General features: G+C 40.8%; 1 protein-coding gene across 9 annotated transcripts in view; it reads right to left on the reverse strand.

Annotated features, from left to right (window-relative positions):
• Positions 1-18,524, reverse strand: part of LOC131685098 (aryl hydrocarbon receptor nuclear translocator homolog) — a 567,322-nt gene that overhangs the window by 429,670 nt on the left and 119,128 nt on the right. For 6 of the 9 annotated variants that reach the window (XM_058968539.1, XM_058968538.1, XM_058968542.1 and 3 more), the window contains exon 2: positions 6,070-7,651. The exons of 2 other annotated variants lie outside the window; for them this stretch is intronic. In XM_058968539.1, the coding sequence (XP_058824522.1) occupies positions 6,070-6,461 (392 nt within the window). In that variant the 5' untranslated portion in view covers positions 6,462-7,651. Of the gene's footprint in view, positions 1-6,069; positions 7,765-18,524 lie in introns of all 9 variants that reach the window. One more of the 9 variants, XM_058968537.1, reaches the window with a different exon arrangement.

Below are 18,524 nucleotides of genomic sequence, written 5' to 3' on the forward strand. Positions count from 1 at the left end.
CGGTCACATAGCAAATTCCGATTTATATCGATATCGCGATGAATGCAAAAAAATAACAATTTCGCTAAAATGCGTATCAAACAACTTGCATTTGCAGTTCTAAGTCACGAACAGCAAATCGAAGTTTTGTTGACCACATTGACCATTATAGACAGTTCCGGAAGTCCCCTTTTTAACATGTTATTTTGGGACACCTTAGTGTGTATGTGTTGGCCCTCTCTCTGCTAGTATTTTTCTTTTGTTTATGCTTGATCAGTATTGCTCAAAATGCCGTCGAAACAAGAAGAATTTACTGGCGCGTTGTACAATTCTACGAACTGCACAGAAATCTCGACAAAAAGTATAAGGTACAGTATTTTTAAAAACGAAAATGTTACGACATCGACTTTTAACCATATCCATAACCATATCCTAAAATCCCCAACAACTACTCGCAAGTAGCAGAAAACCAACCAGAAGTATGGACGACTTCATTCTCTTTTTGGAGCATCAATAAGAAGATTTCACTGAGCCAACGGGATGCCGCAAAAAAGTTCAACTGTTCTCACCAATACATCTGCAAAACATTGATAAGAGTTGAATCGAATGCCGAAAGAAGACAAGAGCCCCGGAATACACTGAGCAACAGATTTCGACGCGGATATCTAAATGCCGCTGAATGTTAAAAATTATTCCGGTTAATATTTTGTTCTGGATGACGAAAGTTGTTTCCCTCTTTCGAAGACATGCATTCTCGGAAACAATCGATACTATTCCAACGATAGTTCGACTGCATCTACCGAACATAAAATATAAGTTTCCGAGAGAGATTTTTCTAAGCCATGATTCAAACCCTCTGATTTGGCTATCAATCAAGATGTGTACCAGAACGAATGTTTGACGAAAATTTTGATCCCGTTTCTATAAAAACATCATACAGTAGGACAATACGTGTTTCGTCCGTGTAAAGCGTCATCGTATGACACAAAAAATACAATCTTTCCTGAAATATTCGATCCCATTTGTACTCAAAAACCACAACCCGACTGATTTGCCTCAGTGTCGCCCAATCGAAGATTTCTTCGGGATTTTGAACTCCTTGGTGCACAATAAGAATCATGAATTGCAAACAGTTGATTGGTAGAATCAAGAGATGCATTAGCAAAGTTGACGTGAAGTCCGCAAAATGCTCCTGTTCCGATATCAAACGAAAGCTGCGCCAAACAGTCATTTACAGGCTGTTTTCGTTCGTTCACTATTTTTTCAACAATGGAGAACGTATCTTTAATTTCAATAAATCAGATCAGATCAAGTTTGCTTTTTTTGACAACTTGAGAAAAAACTTTCAAAATTTTTGTTGCCACCCGTCATAATCAACATTGGATCTATTTTTCCATCTTTAGACGTTTGTACCTTGGTTTTTTTACACAACATCACAAGGTTGCCGATGATCAACGAGTCCTGACTGAAGTTGATTCTGTGGTTGAGATGTCACATGAGATTTTTGGTGTTGCTTGAAGGGTTGAAAACTCCTTATTTCATCAAAAATTTGTAGGACCAAGAGTTGCTTACTTCGGCATTGTGACAAAGCTTCCTCGAGCTGCTATATTTAGCAGCCCCTCAAGAGAAAAAAATAGCCTTTAGCAATCTCATCTGGCAATGGTATTTGGGAGCAATAAAAGATGTCCCTGAATGGAGATCACTTCTGAGCCAAGAGAGCACAATTTGTCGATATGAGTGACGTAGCTCTGTTCTGTAGTTTTGCAGAAGGGATTCCTCGGTATCCGACACGTGTTAGAAAAGATACACTATTTTGTCCCGTTCAGTGCGATTGTCATTCAAAATCTTTGCACGCAGGAGCAGCAAACCTTTGGAGCTAACACTGTGCTTCAGCAGATCCAAGTAATACTAACTCGAATTGGTAAGTACACCGTCGATCTCAACTTTGTAGGCGCACGGTAGTCCTTCATTAAAGGTTTGTCGCGAGTAACGCACTCTGCCTGCTTTAGACAGAATATCACAATTTTGAGCTTATCTGGGCGAACTTTCGAGATATCTGTTACTGGAGATAAAACAAATTGAAAGACAAATCAGAGGATAGTACGCAAAATTGTGGTCAGCTATCATCACTTGATGTATGATTGGATTGTACCGATTTTCTTCGAAGTACGTGTAAGAACCTTTGTCAGCAATAGATCATAAACACACCTTTCTTTCGCTAGCATGTGCACAACATGGGTGGGATATAATCGGAATGTCGTGGTGATATTTGGAATGTTGATTCAAATCTAATGATATACATCGTGATCAACAAGACACCAACCAGATCAGGTTTTTCTCAAATTGTCCCTTCAAGATACTGGTATTGATATACAGATAGGGTGCATTGAAAAAAGTCCCTATGCAAATTTTGACGTTAGTCGGAAAAAACATTACCAGCTCGCAAAATTTAAGTACATCCAGACATAATAAATTAAGGGTTCGTGCTTAACGGTCGAAGTGCAAACATTTTCACCCGTGAAAAAACACCATTCTTTGAATATTTGAAAATCGAATTTGTATTTTGTACGCTAAATGTCTTATAATGTCATGAACGGTCGAGATCTGATGTAATCTGAAAAAAAAAACCTTTCTAAGACATTGGATTTTGTAAGGAGATACGACTTGAATTTGGAATGCAGCTTTTACTTTTTTGTATGGCTTAGAAATGTATGGAACGTTAAGATCTGGTATCAATTAAAAATAATCATTTTTTTGAAAAATTTCAGTTTAAAAATTAAACGTATCAGAGAGACAAATATAAAAAAAACTATTTATCGTTACAAGATCCGACGTTTAAAACATGCAACAAAAATAAATTAAAAACTGCCTTTCACACTCCAAAATTTTTCAAGTTCTATAACCGTCGTACATGAATGGTCACCCAAACAATGCGTCTAACTATATCCTGTTGCTATGTAGTATTAGTTTTATTCTACGAAAAATAGAGTATTGCAATAGCCAAAGCTTGGCTGCACAAAAGTGCACCTAAAAACAGAAATCTTTGATGAAAATAGAGTAAATTTATATGAAAAATAGTTTTAGAAGCCAAAATATTGATTTTATGTTATTAGTTCCTCCAACAAAAAGTTGTATTTTAGTGTTACCTGCAAGTTTGTAGAACATATTAAATTAATCAATTAAGGTTTTTAGCATGGAAATATCGAAAATCTGATTTTTTGATCATATTTACAAAAAACAACAATTTTGCCTCGAATTTGAGGTCTGATGTCTGTGGTATCTTAGAAGAAGTTATTCAAAACATAATATTCTACAACTTTATCGAAGACATCGACCCTCTAAAACAATTTTTTGAAAAAATTTTTTGCTCGGGTACTCTACTTTAGTCCAACAACAAAATATTCTATTTAAAAAGTTGCAGAATAATATTGTGAACATATCATACGAAGAAATGCTGGTTCTAAAATGACATCTAAGGCCTCAAATAGGTTTTGTCCCACCTTTTTTGGATTGGTCCCACTGTGCAACGTACGCGCAGCATCTTGAAGCAGCGCTGCCTTTGAGGACTGCTGGACCAGGACTAAAGCAGCCATAGGCAGCACTGCGGAGAGCGTCCTGGGATACGTACAAAGGAGTCGACGGAACGTTTGGTTCGATGGCGAGTGCCAAGAGATATTGGACGAGAAGAATGCAGAACGCGCAGCGATGTTGCTTCAAGCCACTCGTCAAAACGCGGAGTCATATCGACGGAAGCGAAAACAGCAGACTCGTCTTTTTCAGAACAAAAAGAACTGCCTGTAAGAGTCTGAGAGGGAGGAGATGGAGCTGCTGTATCGCTCTTAGGAAACGCGGGCGTTCTTCAAGAAGCTGAATGATTCTCGTAACGGTTTAGTGCCACGGGCCGAATTGTGTAGAGACAAGGAAGGTGGAATCTTGACGGACGAACGTGAGGTGGTCGAAAGGTGGAGGCAGTACTACAATGAACATCTGAATGGTGCGCAGGCGGACAATCGGACGTTCGAGGAGGACGATTATGTCAGTGTCGCAGCCGACAGGGATCTACCGGCGCCCACTATGAATGAGGTTAACGAGGCTATTCAACAACTCAAGAACAAAAAGGCAGCTGGTAAGGATGGTCTAGGAGCGGAACTCTTCAAGGTGGGTCCGGAGAAACTGACGGAATGCATGCACCGAATAATCGAAAGAATCTGGGACAGTGAACAGCTACCGGAGGAGTGGAAGGAAGGGGTCATCACCCCGATATACAAGAAAGGCGACAAATTGGACTATGAAATCTACAGAGCGATCACAGTAACAAATGCCGCTTACAAAGTGCTATCCCAGATTTTGTTCCGGCGCCTATCACCGCTGGTAAATGGATTTGTCGGGAGATATCAGGCCGGTTTCATCAACGGCAGATCAACAAACGACCAAATACCAGGTAGGTAGGTGAATACCAGGTCCCAAAACATTACCTGTTCATCGACTTTAAAGCCGCATATAACACGGTGGACCGTGTGGAGCTATGGAAAATGATGGACGAGAACGGCTTCCCTGGGAAGCTGACAAGACTGATTAAGGCTACGATGGATGGTGTAAGGTGTTGTGTCAAAATTTCGGGCGGCCTCTCGGATCCGTTTGAAACACGCAGGGGACTAAGACAAGCCGATGGGTTGTCCTGCCTGCTGTTCAATGTAGCGCTGGAAGGTGTAATGCGAAGAGCGGGGTTCAACATGCTGGGCACGAACAGTTCGTATGCTTCGCTGACGACGTGGACATAATCGGTAGAAACAAGAAGACGGCAGCAGATCTGTATACCCGACTGAAGCACGAAGCAGCACGAGTAGGACTGAAGATAAAAGTGTCTAAGACGAAGTACATGCTGGCTGGCGGAACCGATCGCGATGGGGAACGCGTGGGCAGTAGTATTACGATCGACGGCGACGAGTTCGAGGTGGTTGACGAGTTCATCTATCTAGGCTCATTGGTGACTGCAGACAATAACACCAGCCGGGAGATCAAAAGGCGTATTATCTCTGGAAGTCGTGCTTACTGTGGGCTCCACAAAACTTTGAAATCCAGGAAGCTTCACCACCGCACGAAATGCGCCATGTACAACACACTGATTAGACGGGTGGTTCTCTACGGGCACGAAACGTGGACAATGCTCGAAGAGGATCTGCAAGCACTCGAAGTCTTCGAAAGAAGGGTGCTGAGAACGATCTTCGGTGGTGTGCAGGAGGATGGCGTGTGGAGGAGAAGGATGAACCACGAACTTGCGCGACTCTATGGTGAGCCAAGTATCCGGAAAATAGCTCAAGCTGAAAGGGTACGGTGGGCGGGGCATGTTGTGAGGTTGGTTTCAACCTCCTACCAGGCAGGTACAAGACGGAGAGGAGCGCAGCGTTCCCGGTAGCTGGATCAAGTGGAGCAGAACCTGGCGAGTATCGGGCATCTGAGAGGTTGGAGACTGACTGCGTGACGTGGCGGAATATTGTGGAACAGATTAAATCATTATAATATTATAATATAATAATCAGGAAATATAAATATATAACGGATGAAAATGTTTGCACTTTAACCGTAATGTGCGAGCTGAAACTTTGCGCAAAGGCTTTTACGAGGCGCTAATGCTTTTGAGGTGTATCAGGTTATAAAATTCGATGGTTACTTTATTCCCATACATGCCATTGGCACCCTAATATACAATGTCCTGAATAGATGCTCCCTCCGTCGCCTTCAAACAACTAGCGTCAACAGATTTCGTTCAAGATTTAAGACTGGAATTTACATGAAAGTTTGCAGCCAACGATAATAAATATAAACAAATATTCACAAAAAGTCTTCGTATTGTATAAGAGAGGCTGGTTGAGTTCCCAAATAAATCGTCAGCTCAGTAGACAGATCCACACATAGATATTATAGGGTTCCGTTGCATAAAAATTGACTTCCTTAAGTATTTTTAAAGGAAAAATAATTACAATAACCCTTTGTCATCCAAATATATAATTCCACAGTTATCGACCACGACTTTCTTACTTACAAAAAAATATCTGAAAATTTAAGCTTGAACCTAGATTAAAATCCTACCTTCTTCGCTTCGTTATCCCCAGCTGCGGGTTCATCTCCGTCAGCAGCGGGTCGGTCTGCATCGGGCTAACTCCGACCGCGGCAGCTGCGGCGGCTGCTGCTGCTGCTGCCGCGGCGGCCGCCGCCGCCGATGCCGAGGTGTGCGTCGCCGATGGCATCGGCGGAGGCGGAGGTGGCATATGATGCGGTGAGGCATAGTGGTGGTGACCCAGCAGGGACGATGGCCCCGGTACGTTGTTGTACGAGGTGATTGTCGACGGGGGCGTTGAAGGACCCGCATGGTACCCTGGGTGATGGTGGTAGCCCGGATGGTGCGTCGCCTGCAGGTACGCATTGCTCGGTGTAGCGTAATGGGGTGGACCTTGCGATCCACCCTGCGCATACGCGTACATCGTGCTTACGTCATACGGTTCCAGTTTGCAGAATTTTTGTGGAACCGTGCGGGTGTCGAGTAGGGCGGAAATTTTCGCGGCGTCGAAATCCGCACTTGGGGTAACCGATCGAGAGCACCGCTCCCGAAGCGAACCTGGTTAATTTCGCCGTACAGCGCCGCCAGTAAACGCTAATCTGATTTGCCCCGATAATTAATCTGTTTAACTCTTCATTTGCTTTATGCCTTTTTTCCGAGCTGGCTCGTTTACTCCCGGTATATTTATTTATTTTTCTTTTCGTTCACAGCACGCAGCAGTCATGAGCCGAGCGATCCGAACTTGATAACAATACAATATTTCGCAATAAAAATTTATTATCAAAAATTATACCCATGAAATCATAGCTTCGCACAATTTTCTTCTGCACTGAATATTTCTTTCTCCCACACTCAACGATAGGTTCCTGTTTAATGTTCACTTGTTCTGCTCTTTATTAATATTTAATATTATGATAACTATTTTGATTTGAGCAGTATACCTATTTCCTTCTTGCACTTTTTTTCGCTACGAATTCACTTGTGAAATCTTTATTTCAGATAACACATAGGCCCTTGGACGCACAAATGATCGTAAAAATACTTATTTTTCTTCTCTCGCTTTGATGCAGACTCTTCTTGCCGTTAGGCCCACCAGACATTAGAGACGTCTGCGGCTTGGTAGCGTGCTTAGAACCTCCGGTGGTTGATCACACTCGACAGGGCCCGGATGGCGGATGGGTGCCCCAATTGCCCCACTTGCAGTGCCCATCAACGAAAAAAAAGAAATACAGCACTTCACTCTACTAATAGGATTTTAAGCTGTTCTTCTCCGCTCACACATCGAAACCGTCAGACCGTCGTCGTTCAGTTTTTATTCGCTTTATTTTTCTTCGTTTGCGTTTTCTGCTATTATCATAATTGCATTTTATTTTAATTTTTCCATCATTATTATAATCTCTTCTTTCGTATTTTCCTTGGAGCCGCTCACACACGGCCACAACATATCACTCTCGCTCCGGTGCCTTTATTTTTCCGAAGCCTTTATTTCTCCGATTCAGTTTTCATCGGTTTTCTTTTTTTTTTTGCTGGACCGGACCGAATCGAGTTGAACTGCACAAGCTGGTGGCGACGGTAGAGAGGTACGTATGGAAGTTTGTTTGTAGATGCCCGATTCTGCACGAAATACGAAACGAAAAGCTTTAGCGCGAAGAAATCGACACATTATACTTCTGCTTGCCTCTTTCTCCGATTTGATTTATGATTTCGGAGCAGAACTGCACCACCGCCTAGACACGGTATAAGTTTGCTTAGTTATTTTTCCACTGCTACTACTACTACTACTGCTACTATTATTATTATTACCACCACTTGAATCGACACTGTTCGTTAGAGCTCTTTGCACAGGAGTAGAACCACGGATCATGGATTGAACTTTTCAAACCGTAGAGCAGTTCCTAGAACCACGGCGAGGTGACAACATTTTCTGCGATTTCGTGGCAAGAGAAGGTGTAGGGAACGAGTGAGCTAACGCCGGTGTGACATTGCAGTGCCAGCATAGTCAGCTACCGTCGTCGCTAGGTTATGTTATTTATTTCACTCCGATGTTTACTAAAGTTGGCCCCCAAAAGATGGCAATCGAAATGGCCGTATAAGGCGTAAGGGGGTGAGGGTATTTGGCATGATGGTGCGGTCCGGTGGGGACGGTACAATTGTGAAGAACGCCGCTGTCTGTAAACATAGGGCACCAAGCCAGCAAGCGCCAACAAGCGCTAAGTACAGTGAATTTGTTCTAGTATTTGCCACCGAAACACCGTATGCCACAACAAGCGGGGTCAAACCGGTCTCGGTTTGCCCCCTGGATGCGCTGACGGCACGTGTGTCATTCGTGTCAATTCGTGTATGATTGCGGAATTGGGAAATGAATCAGAACAGTACTGTCACTGACTGGTGGTAGCAAGTGTCACTTATTGTGATAACTTTGAAGTTTTCAGAGAGATTTTCTTTCAATTCGATGCCAGTTGAAAGAGACTCCTAATGGGTAACTTAGAGTGGAATTAACCGTTATGTGTTCAACAAAAAACACCTTTAACAGGCCGACGAGGGTACCCCCAAATTTAAATGTTCATAACTATGGCTTTCTTTAACCGATTTGGACACTTTCAGATGTTTTGGATTCAGGATCTTGTTTACTTTTTGTTTCTGTGAAAGAGAACCGGATGAATGTATCTGGTTCCTGGTAATCCGGATTTTTCGGAGTAATGTTCCTGTACTAAGACTTGAGTGGCAAATTTTAATAATGTCCTAGCAATATGAGTATCAAAACTTATCAAATTGTCTCGGAAGTCTGTTATTTTCTTATGCGGGACCATATAGCAATTTGACCTCGGAACGGGAAACTGCTCCGGAATGTCCACTCCGTGGTCAAATTACCAAATGGTTCCAAAACCACCAGATATAGTCTGCTAATGCAATTTCAAGAATTTTGATACCCATATTTCCAGTATTCCATTGAAATTTACAAAAAGTGTCCTGGCACTGGAACATGCTTCCGAAGATCCAGATTCTCGGAAATCGTATGAATTGCTCCATTCATTTTTATTATTTCTTAAAATGGATGAGTCGGGTCGAAATAAGTTTGAAATTACCTTAGTTATTGGCATTTCAGTTTTGTGGGTAGCCGGGTACCCTCGTCGGCCTGTTACGTAGTAAAAAAAATCAGGAACGCCCTCACACTTGTCATTATGCTTATCGATGACAAAATATGTATAGCATGTTACAATTGGGCACAGAAGATTTCATATAAATTCGTCTTTCAATAAATGATTTGTGGGAATCGGTGGAATCTTTGGTGGGAAGAGCGTCTGTTCGCCTTGTCAGAAACGACTTAAAACAGCATCTGTCCTAAAACAGACGCGGCTGAAAGAGAACTGGGGTACCTCGTCAGGCATAAATAGACAATACGGAATTATTCTTCACTTCATAAAAGACACTTCTCGATTAGCGGATATATCAACACCCCGAGGGAATATTGAGATAACAGAACGAATACATCCCCGAAGGGATATTGTTACTCAAATACGACTTAAACTATAGCTCTTTAGAAAACTGGGCTAGGAACAAAAGTATACCCTTGAGTTTCAGCTCTATGTACATTGCATTACCAGAGAACCAACAATCCGGATACGCAATTCCAATCCGTAATCGGATTCACAAAGATCACACGAACAATACTCAGCATGCTGAATAGTAACCATGTGATAATTGAGTTTGCAATGTACAATCAGTGCCTTGACTAGAATACTGCTATTGTGCCTGGAAAAATGCAACAAATTCTTTGACATTTTTGGACTCACACCCGGTGGAAAAGTTTTTGTTTGAACGCAAGTTTGCAAGCTACGCCACTGGTTGGTATGTTCGGATGCAGCCCAATCTTGTGTTCTGGACCAATGAAGTCAGTCGCAGTGCCCGCTCTAGCCAATTCGTCGGCCCATTCATTCCCAGTAGTACAGGAATGACCGGGAATCTATAAAAGGTAGATAGTATTTAAAATGGTAAGTTCTTCGATTTGAGTGCGAGATACGATTACTAATTTCGATCTCGAATCTGACGAACTAAGTGCTTTCAGGGCAGCCTGACTGTCAGAGCAAGAATAGATTCTTTTACCACAAATTTCCCGTGGAAGTGCCAATTGTACACCACACAGAATTGAAAGGATTTCTGCTTGAAATACGATGCAATATCTATCAAGCGAATAAGATTGGTGAAATCTCATTTCACAACATTGGACACCAGCGCCTGTTCGGCCCTCCAACAAAGAAAACTACGTATTCTTCAAGTGGGAACTCCCTACAGTCAAATAACCTTTTCACGCTAGGAGGATTTCTCACATTGACAATTTTAAAAGGAAAACTGCATGTAACTGTAAGGCAGCAGTAGCTGTTATCATGAACGCACCAGTAATAGTCATCGAGACTATTATCTGAAAATGGTTTAAATTTGAATGGATTGTCGTGACTTCTTCCTTCTACCAATACACAAGGCACCCGTATTTCAGTAATGCTCTAATAACTGTTGCGTAGATCCATTGGATGTACTTGGGTTTGAGTCCTCAAGATTTGGCCGAAGCCCATCTACATTGGTCGAAGGTTATGCCAGCTCTCTTGATTTTGATTTGCGACAATAGTTTCAAAGTCAAAAATCGGTAGCTAACGAACTCTGATTGTAATCCTTCGTTGCGTGAAAAGCACCATTGATATTTTATTTGGATTCACTCATAGTCCAACATGAAGGTACCATCACTCAACAACACATAAGGCTTGATTAATAAAATCAAAGTGTGTTAATACTAGAGTTAAAAATATTCAAATTCATTGAATGAAAATTGATCATATTCAGCCGCATTCATTTTCAATATTCAGTGACGCAGCTGAAAACGTCAAACGAACAAACCGCCCATTCATCCATGCAGATTTTCATTCGTCTCCGATTATTACACGAAGCGACCGTGCAGCATCGAATCAAACGCATCAAAGTAGGCCCTGGCACAATGTAAGCGATGATGATTGTTGTTTCATATGCTTTGCAGGCATTTGAAAACATTTTCCTTGATAATTAGTAAAATGAATATATCGTACGAAATTCAACTGAATGAATAAGATGGATAATTGAATGAATATTTTTTCTATTCACCGCGAGTCACAACAGGTTCTTTTTCAGCCGTCAAAAAAGAGCTTCGATTATTTTTAACTCTGGTTAATACAAATATCTGCGCTCACTATATCATCATTATATAATCATCATATAATCATCGGCAAAACCATATGTCGTCAACCCAAGCTCATTAACCCTTAAATGCGCAATGTTGTTTTAAAACAACATTGCGAAAACCATATCAAAATTATCATAGTAACGTATTAAAACTGTTAGACAATTTTCAGAAAATTTGAAAAAAAAATTGCTTTGCGCCTTTAAGGGTTAAGTTTCCTCAACAAGCCGTTGGTGACAAGGCTCCATACAAGTGGTGACAGTACGCCACCTTGAGGGTATTCACAGACACTCAGTTTCCCTATCTCTACTTGTCTTAACAATGAATACAGATATCGGTTGCTAAGCATTGCGTGTATTCAGATATCGTGATATATGAAGGTACTCCAAGACCTCTTGCTGTAGTAGAATTGGATTGATTCCACCTTTCCCCGGAAACTCACACGGAGCAAAACTTTCAATCGCCCAATTGATTGATACGGTTGTCACAATTCTACGAACAAATTCCCAAGTATCAGAAATACCTGAAAATAACCTGGGATTACGATATGTCACGATATCTAGCAAGACGAAGTGAATGTTTCGACTGGACGGAATCTAGGGTAGAAGATAACAAGTAATCTTCGCAAATGATTTATGAATGCATTGCCGAATCCTACCCTAGATTCTAGCAAGACGTTTGAATTATCAAAGACGATGTACTTAAGATCAGATAACGACAGTTCCAGCTCGTGTGCCAACTAATGCGTAATATCGCCAGAGCAGAGAGTTACATCTAACACGTCTTCTCTGCCAGATCGTGCAAATGTTGAAGGATTTCCTACATTAAGTATGTGCACATTTGTACTACTTGGGTATTTTTTATTTATTTTTGACGGCTTAGTCAGGCTTTAAAGAATTAGTAGAACGTATTTTAATATTTGTTGACAAAAATTAAAATACGTTCAACTAATTCTTTAAAGACAGTCAGTCTTTAAAAGCCGTCAAAAATAAATAAAAAATTACAGTAAACCGTCACAGTCGAACTTTACATATAATATACTACTTAGGTATTCCATCAATTCGGTACCTCTCAAATTGATATTGGAGCTGCTCCAAATTATGTGGTGCGCATTTGCATCACCGCCGATTATGAGGGGAAACCCATTTCTGCCACAGTATGATACAATCCTTTTGAAAACATCAGAAGGTGATGATTCATTATCAGGCAAATATGCCGAACCGTATTTCTTGTTTATATTATCAACAGTCAAATATCGCGAGTTGTGAGGTCAGATATAAGACATGCGTCAATAGCACTATTCGCACGATGCATTTCACGTGGCTTGTTATGCCATTTTTGTTGAAAGCTACTACCCCGTGAACCACGAGACGGGTATTGGGGAGATGATCGTCAATTGAATTCCACAATTTGCGAAGAAAAAACTTAAGGACTTCTGTTTCTAGTCGCCTCTTACGACATGGGAGCAGGAACCTAGTGGATGAATTCTTGGTTGAGATACTTCAACCCGTCGGATGCTACACGGCCTCTAGGCTGGTTTTGTCTGGAGAAAGATAATAGACTGTTATAAACCTCCCAGTGGACCAAAGAAAACGGTAAGGCTGTGAGAAATGACAGAAACTCGAGCAAACCTAAAAAATTCGGGATCGATCGGTTGTTCGAAGCAATCCACTGCCTGATCAGAATGATCTAGGTGCGAGCCTTCGGATTGATTGGATAACCTCGTAAATTCAATTATAATAATTATCTAAGTATAACAAGTCTCTTAATAATAAGCCCATAAGATTCTCTCCCGTGTTTTGATCGACTAGCACGCTAGAGTCCTAGGAAAAAAAATCCGGAAAATAAACTTGTGGACTTATCATCTGATTGTGAATTTCAAGGGGCGCACGATTCAGTGATACGAAACGAAGTGTTACAGATAATGTTTCGACAAGGTTTTCCGACAAGACAGATTAGCTGATTTATGTGACGGTCAAAATCAAGCATGAGTATAGCTGGAGAGCCATCTGTAGTAAGGGTGGTGTGCTCTTTAATTTGTTAATATAGCGCTAGAAGGTGCGATGCGAATTGGCTTCGCGGTCGACGTCGACATCAATGAAGTTGATCGCAGAGCAGTGGAAGAGGGGTTTGTGCCGTTAACCCTCCGGCACTCGCGCCGTTGTATTTTGTGCAACACCTTCAGAAACTCTAGCGAAATCTTCTTCCAACACCAGCGGCTGCTCATTTGGGGAGCCATTCGCGTGAGTGCCGGAGGGTTAAGAAGAGACAGTGATAATCAACGAGGTTATAAATTCGGATAGGATAAAATACAGTGAACAAATCACTGACACTTTCTGTTGCTCTGTACGGTCATGAAGCGTGATCATTGAAGGAGACAGACTGTCGAGTGGTTGGTGTACTTGAGAGACGAATTTTGCGGCCAGCGATCGGCGGCCCAATTGGGAATGGATAATGGCACACGCGCAAGAATAAACATGCTGACTTTGGCAGTTTGATGAAAAACGGCAGCCAACTAATGCTATGTTCAGCAGAGAACTTGGAAGAGACCATCGACTTCGGGCAGATTCCACACTCGCTACCTGTGTGCTATCAAGGAAGATACGCGGGCGGCGGGTGTTCAAGGAGACAGGCGACCCAATATCGAGCAAACTAAAAGTCTGACAAACATTCGATTATAATTCGAAACATCCGGATAGTCACGGTGATGATGATGACGACGCTTAAATAGACTGCCATTGATTTCTTTTTTTCGATCGGAGTTTCGGTTCCATAGTTATGGGTAGAAGAGTGAGGCCACACAGTCAATGTCTTGAAGGAAGATGAGGACAGGAGGCATATAATTTCAGAAACCGAATTCGTAATTATGATGACAAATATCTAAGTTTGGTGTTATCTGGTTTTTTGCAAACGTCTACTTTCGGTGACAGCAGATACGGCACTTTTTACCGTCCTCATAATTTTCATCTTCCTCTTAATACACATTTGGAATATTGAGCGGCTGGTTCGAAACATTTCTCTAACGATGTTAGCTATTTAGGGCAACCATAGGGTTCCTTCCTGTTCCTGTCCATAAGAATCATTCCTGTCCGTGGCACAAACTATTCTTATCGTACCGGCAGACCAAATCGCCGTCACCGGTTTGGCTTTCTAATGTAAACGTAGCATCGGAAACTACTAGTAAAGATCATTAGGGTAGTTCAAAAACCACTGCAGTGTAAAATATAATACGGCGAATTTGTATGTGAGGTCGTGTCAGCAAATCTAGGGATGATGCTGAAACTGGACCGGATTACCAAAAACCGCGCAAGGATGCTGCACGAGCAAGTATTGACGATATGTATTTTGAAGTACTGTTTTGAATAAATTCCAAGGCAACAAAATTACCTTGCTCAGGGTGAGTTCATACGTAAACTTGCTTAAAACTGGATGATTTGGCAAGGCATAAGCAGTTGTGGAGGAAAAGCCAAGCTACCATTGCTGGGTTGCCTATGAATGGATACAAGGTGGAGTGTCTCCAGAAGGGAATTTTGCCATTCATTTAATCGCACGAAGGTCCCGTGAAGTTCTTGCCCGACCTAGCCAACTGCCATTACAGCTGTTCAGGAATCAGAATATATTGGCTCAAATGGCACGTTCCCCGTACATAGTCGGGGATTTGTGCCTGCCATTACAGCTGTTGTTGGGCAATCAAACATCAAACGTAAATGGAAGGCATGTGGCGAAACAATAAAAACCAATTTTTGAAATGAGCGAAGATTTGCAATCGTTGGGTTTTCCACGTGAACGTCCAGGGAATTTTTACGGCCCTCGCGTTCTACGTGTTAATAAAATCTGTTACAGATGCCAACAAATGCACCTACAACAATCTGTCGATCCAATCACCGCGACGTACGACGAATATTTTTATTTTCAGCAATTTGTATGACTACGACATAACAGTTGAACGAATTGTCAATTTTTGTGCTTTATTCAATAAGTATTAGAATAAGTTCCAACAAGCTATTGCGATGCAATTGCATACGTCATGCCTGATGAAGGTATCGGAAAAAATTCGTTCGTTCTTAAATTCATGATAAAAAAATCACGATTTCGTGAACAGAGCGATTTACGAAAATCGTGACCAAGTTCCTGAAGCTTTGGATTATAAAGCTCGTATTCATGAAACTATTTGTGTTTTCAAAAAACTAGTTCGCACCAAAAATATACATGGCGGTTAATTCCAACGTTTGGCTGGCTTACTGTGGTTGTTCCCTGGACAGATTTAGTTTTTGGTATGATTCTTGCTCATAATTTGGGGATACACTGATATTTAAATGCTGTTTATGATTTCAGAATCTTTGTCGCAATTTCTCAATTTTCGTTACCGTGACATTTTATTCATGAGTTTACTGTCGGATTTTTCTGGCAGAGTAGCGCGATTTATGTTCATGATTTCAGGATCTTAGTCACGATTTCTGATATTTTATTCACGAGTAGTGTGATTTACGTTCATGATTTCAGCATCTTGGTCACTATTTGACACGTGGAGTATGACTGATGTGTGGAGTGTAACTCATGTTCACAATATCAGCAGTTTCATCTGATATTCGTAATTTCTCTTCGTGTTATCATGATATGCTATTTTTTTTTAATTACTATCCGATGTTTTACTCGGAGTAGGTGACAATATGAACTGGGTCATACAAGTGTGATTGATTCGCGGTATCTTGTTTTGTGAACTTTATTACGAACACGATTTGTGTATTTTTGGTGCACAGCGAAATTTTCTTGGTTTCTGTTCAAATATCACATTGAACCTTACTAAAAAAATAACAATGTTCGATGTCCTAATAGTTTTTTTTTGTTTGATGCTCGCATCTAGTACTTGTCGCTAACAGCTGGATACAACTATTTGATATTTCATGATAAAACCCAGATTTCGTTAAATAGTTCAGATAAAACTTCATGACCATGTGCAGAACTGCATGAAATTGAAAATGATTGGTGATATCTTTTAATTATCAGAAACACTCAAGATATATTGAGAATCATTTACTAGGAATCCTGAACCAGTTCACGAATACATGAACAATATTTTATAATTGTGGAGGGGAGGTTCGCATGGTCAGACATGACTTTTGTACCAGGGATCGTGAACCAGTTCACCAGATTTCAAGATTTTGCGAACTATATCACGGGCACGCATGGTCAGACGCGACTTTTATGCTAAGAATCGTGAATCAGTTCACAAATACTTGAACAATATTTTGTGATTTTGTGAACTGTTGCACGAGCATGAATGGTCAGTCGTAACTAATGGAATAATATTTTCTGATTTTGTGAACTTTTCACGAGCACGAATGGTCAGTCGTTACTATTATGCTAGAAATCAGTTCAAATATTCAGGAATAATATTTTATAATTTTGTAAACTGTGTCACGAGCACGGATATTAATCGTGTCTAATATATTAGTAAACATGAACTAGTTCACGATGATTAAAAGGGTTCATGAATAATACTTCGAGAAATACTTCACGGAAAAATATTGATTTTGTGAACTATTTCACAACCACGAAAACCAGATCATATTCAACATGTAATAAATCATGAATTAGTTCACGACGTATAGTCAGATTCTGCATAAACTTTCTAAATGTATGAATAAAATGAGAAGTCAACTTTTGGTTTTATGAACAATGTTCATAAAATTGTGAACTAATTCACGTACAGAAAATTGATTTGGGAATGGCAAGGGGACAGCTGTGAATGAAGTTCATAAAACAAAAACAAATAGCTCCACTAATAAAAGTGTTATGTACGCGTTACTGAATGGAAATTGAACATAATTATAAAACACATGATTTTTGTTTATGGTCCTGTTTTCGTAACGGAAAAACGTGAATGTTCCAGAATTCATGGCACTTTATTCATTTATTTATTTATTTATTTTGGAAATATTTTTTTTGTGTGGAATCACAAAAAATTTCGATACTTAACAGTACGCTGAGTTGTGAATCCACTGTTAAGCCTACCGACAAACTAAGAATCTCAGTTACTGCATTACATTGAACTTTGGGAGAATCTTTTTTCCAAAAGCCAGAGTAGACAATTGGTGCATATTTATTTTTACTTTAATTCCAAAGCCCCTCGCAATGAACCATATCAAATGGTTCTCTTCCTTTCGGCATGTTCTGTTTCCTTTCGGCATGTTCGGAAGAATTTCCTTTACAAAAGGCAAAAATTTAAATTATGCTAAGACTATTAAGACGACGACGCTGATGATGATGATGATGATGCTGGTCAGGCAGGCAAGCGTAACTTTGTTTAATACTGTCGACCCTGCTCCGCCTTTTCGTCACCTTTTGCCAGCCGATGAAAGGAATGCCGGAAGAAAAGAGTGGGAAGGAAGAAGTTCTAAATATTCAAGGGTTCAATTTCTTCAGTTTACACTTGGCAGGTCTGTTTTCGAACTACACACTATTTATGAGCGCAACCGGCTGCGTTGATGTGTCAAGTTTGTCACTTTGTCCTTTTTAGTGGATAATTTCGTTGTCGACGGTGTTATGATAATTGTTTACTAGCCGTACTAGTTTCAGTAGGGATCTTGAAAGACACCGTAGATCTTACTTATTTGACGGTTTACATGATTTTTGGAAAATATTTGCTATTCGCTTAAAACACAGATCAGGAATATAATTTTTGGAGCCAGCAATAGGCAATCAGGTGAAACGATAAAAATGAAGAGCGCCATCAATCATGGAAGTAAATAATGATGCAATTGCAATACCCTGCAGTACCGATATCATGCCACGGTATATTAGTTTTGCCGACGGCCGATCAAAGCGGACACCCAAAGCAAACAGAGTCGCTTGTTCTTGCTTCCATCCTCGTGCCATTCAACCAACCAGCTGCAAAACATTCTACATTTCAGCCATCGTCAAAACGAACGACCTCAGGATCCCAATTAAACTTCATCCAGCGACCAGCGGGCACAGCCTGATGCTGATAAGCATTCTGACATTTAGCAATTAGAACTTGCAGAAAAAGTAATTTCGTAAAAAAGTTATTTCTTTGCTGCAGCTTTCCTTGTCAGCCGCCAAGGACATCTATATCAGCCGTGGAGGAACTTCCGAAATTCAAAAAAAAAAATAACAGAACTTTTACCCATCCATTCAATGTACACTTAGGCAAGGTAGCTATATGCCAGAACCCATATTCACAGATGTGAAGAAAGACAGCTGCTGCCACTGCTTCGGCTTCTACCCGGTACAGTGCGCCTCGTTTTTGGAGCCTCAACT

The sequence above is a fragment of the Topomyia yanbarensis genome, chromosome 2 (assembly GCF_030247195.1).
Source record: "Topomyia yanbarensis strain Yona2022 chromosome 2, ASM3024719v1, whole genome shotgun sequence".
Lineage (NCBI taxonomy): Eukaryota > Metazoa > Arthropoda > Insecta > Diptera > Culicidae > Topomyia > Topomyia yanbarensis.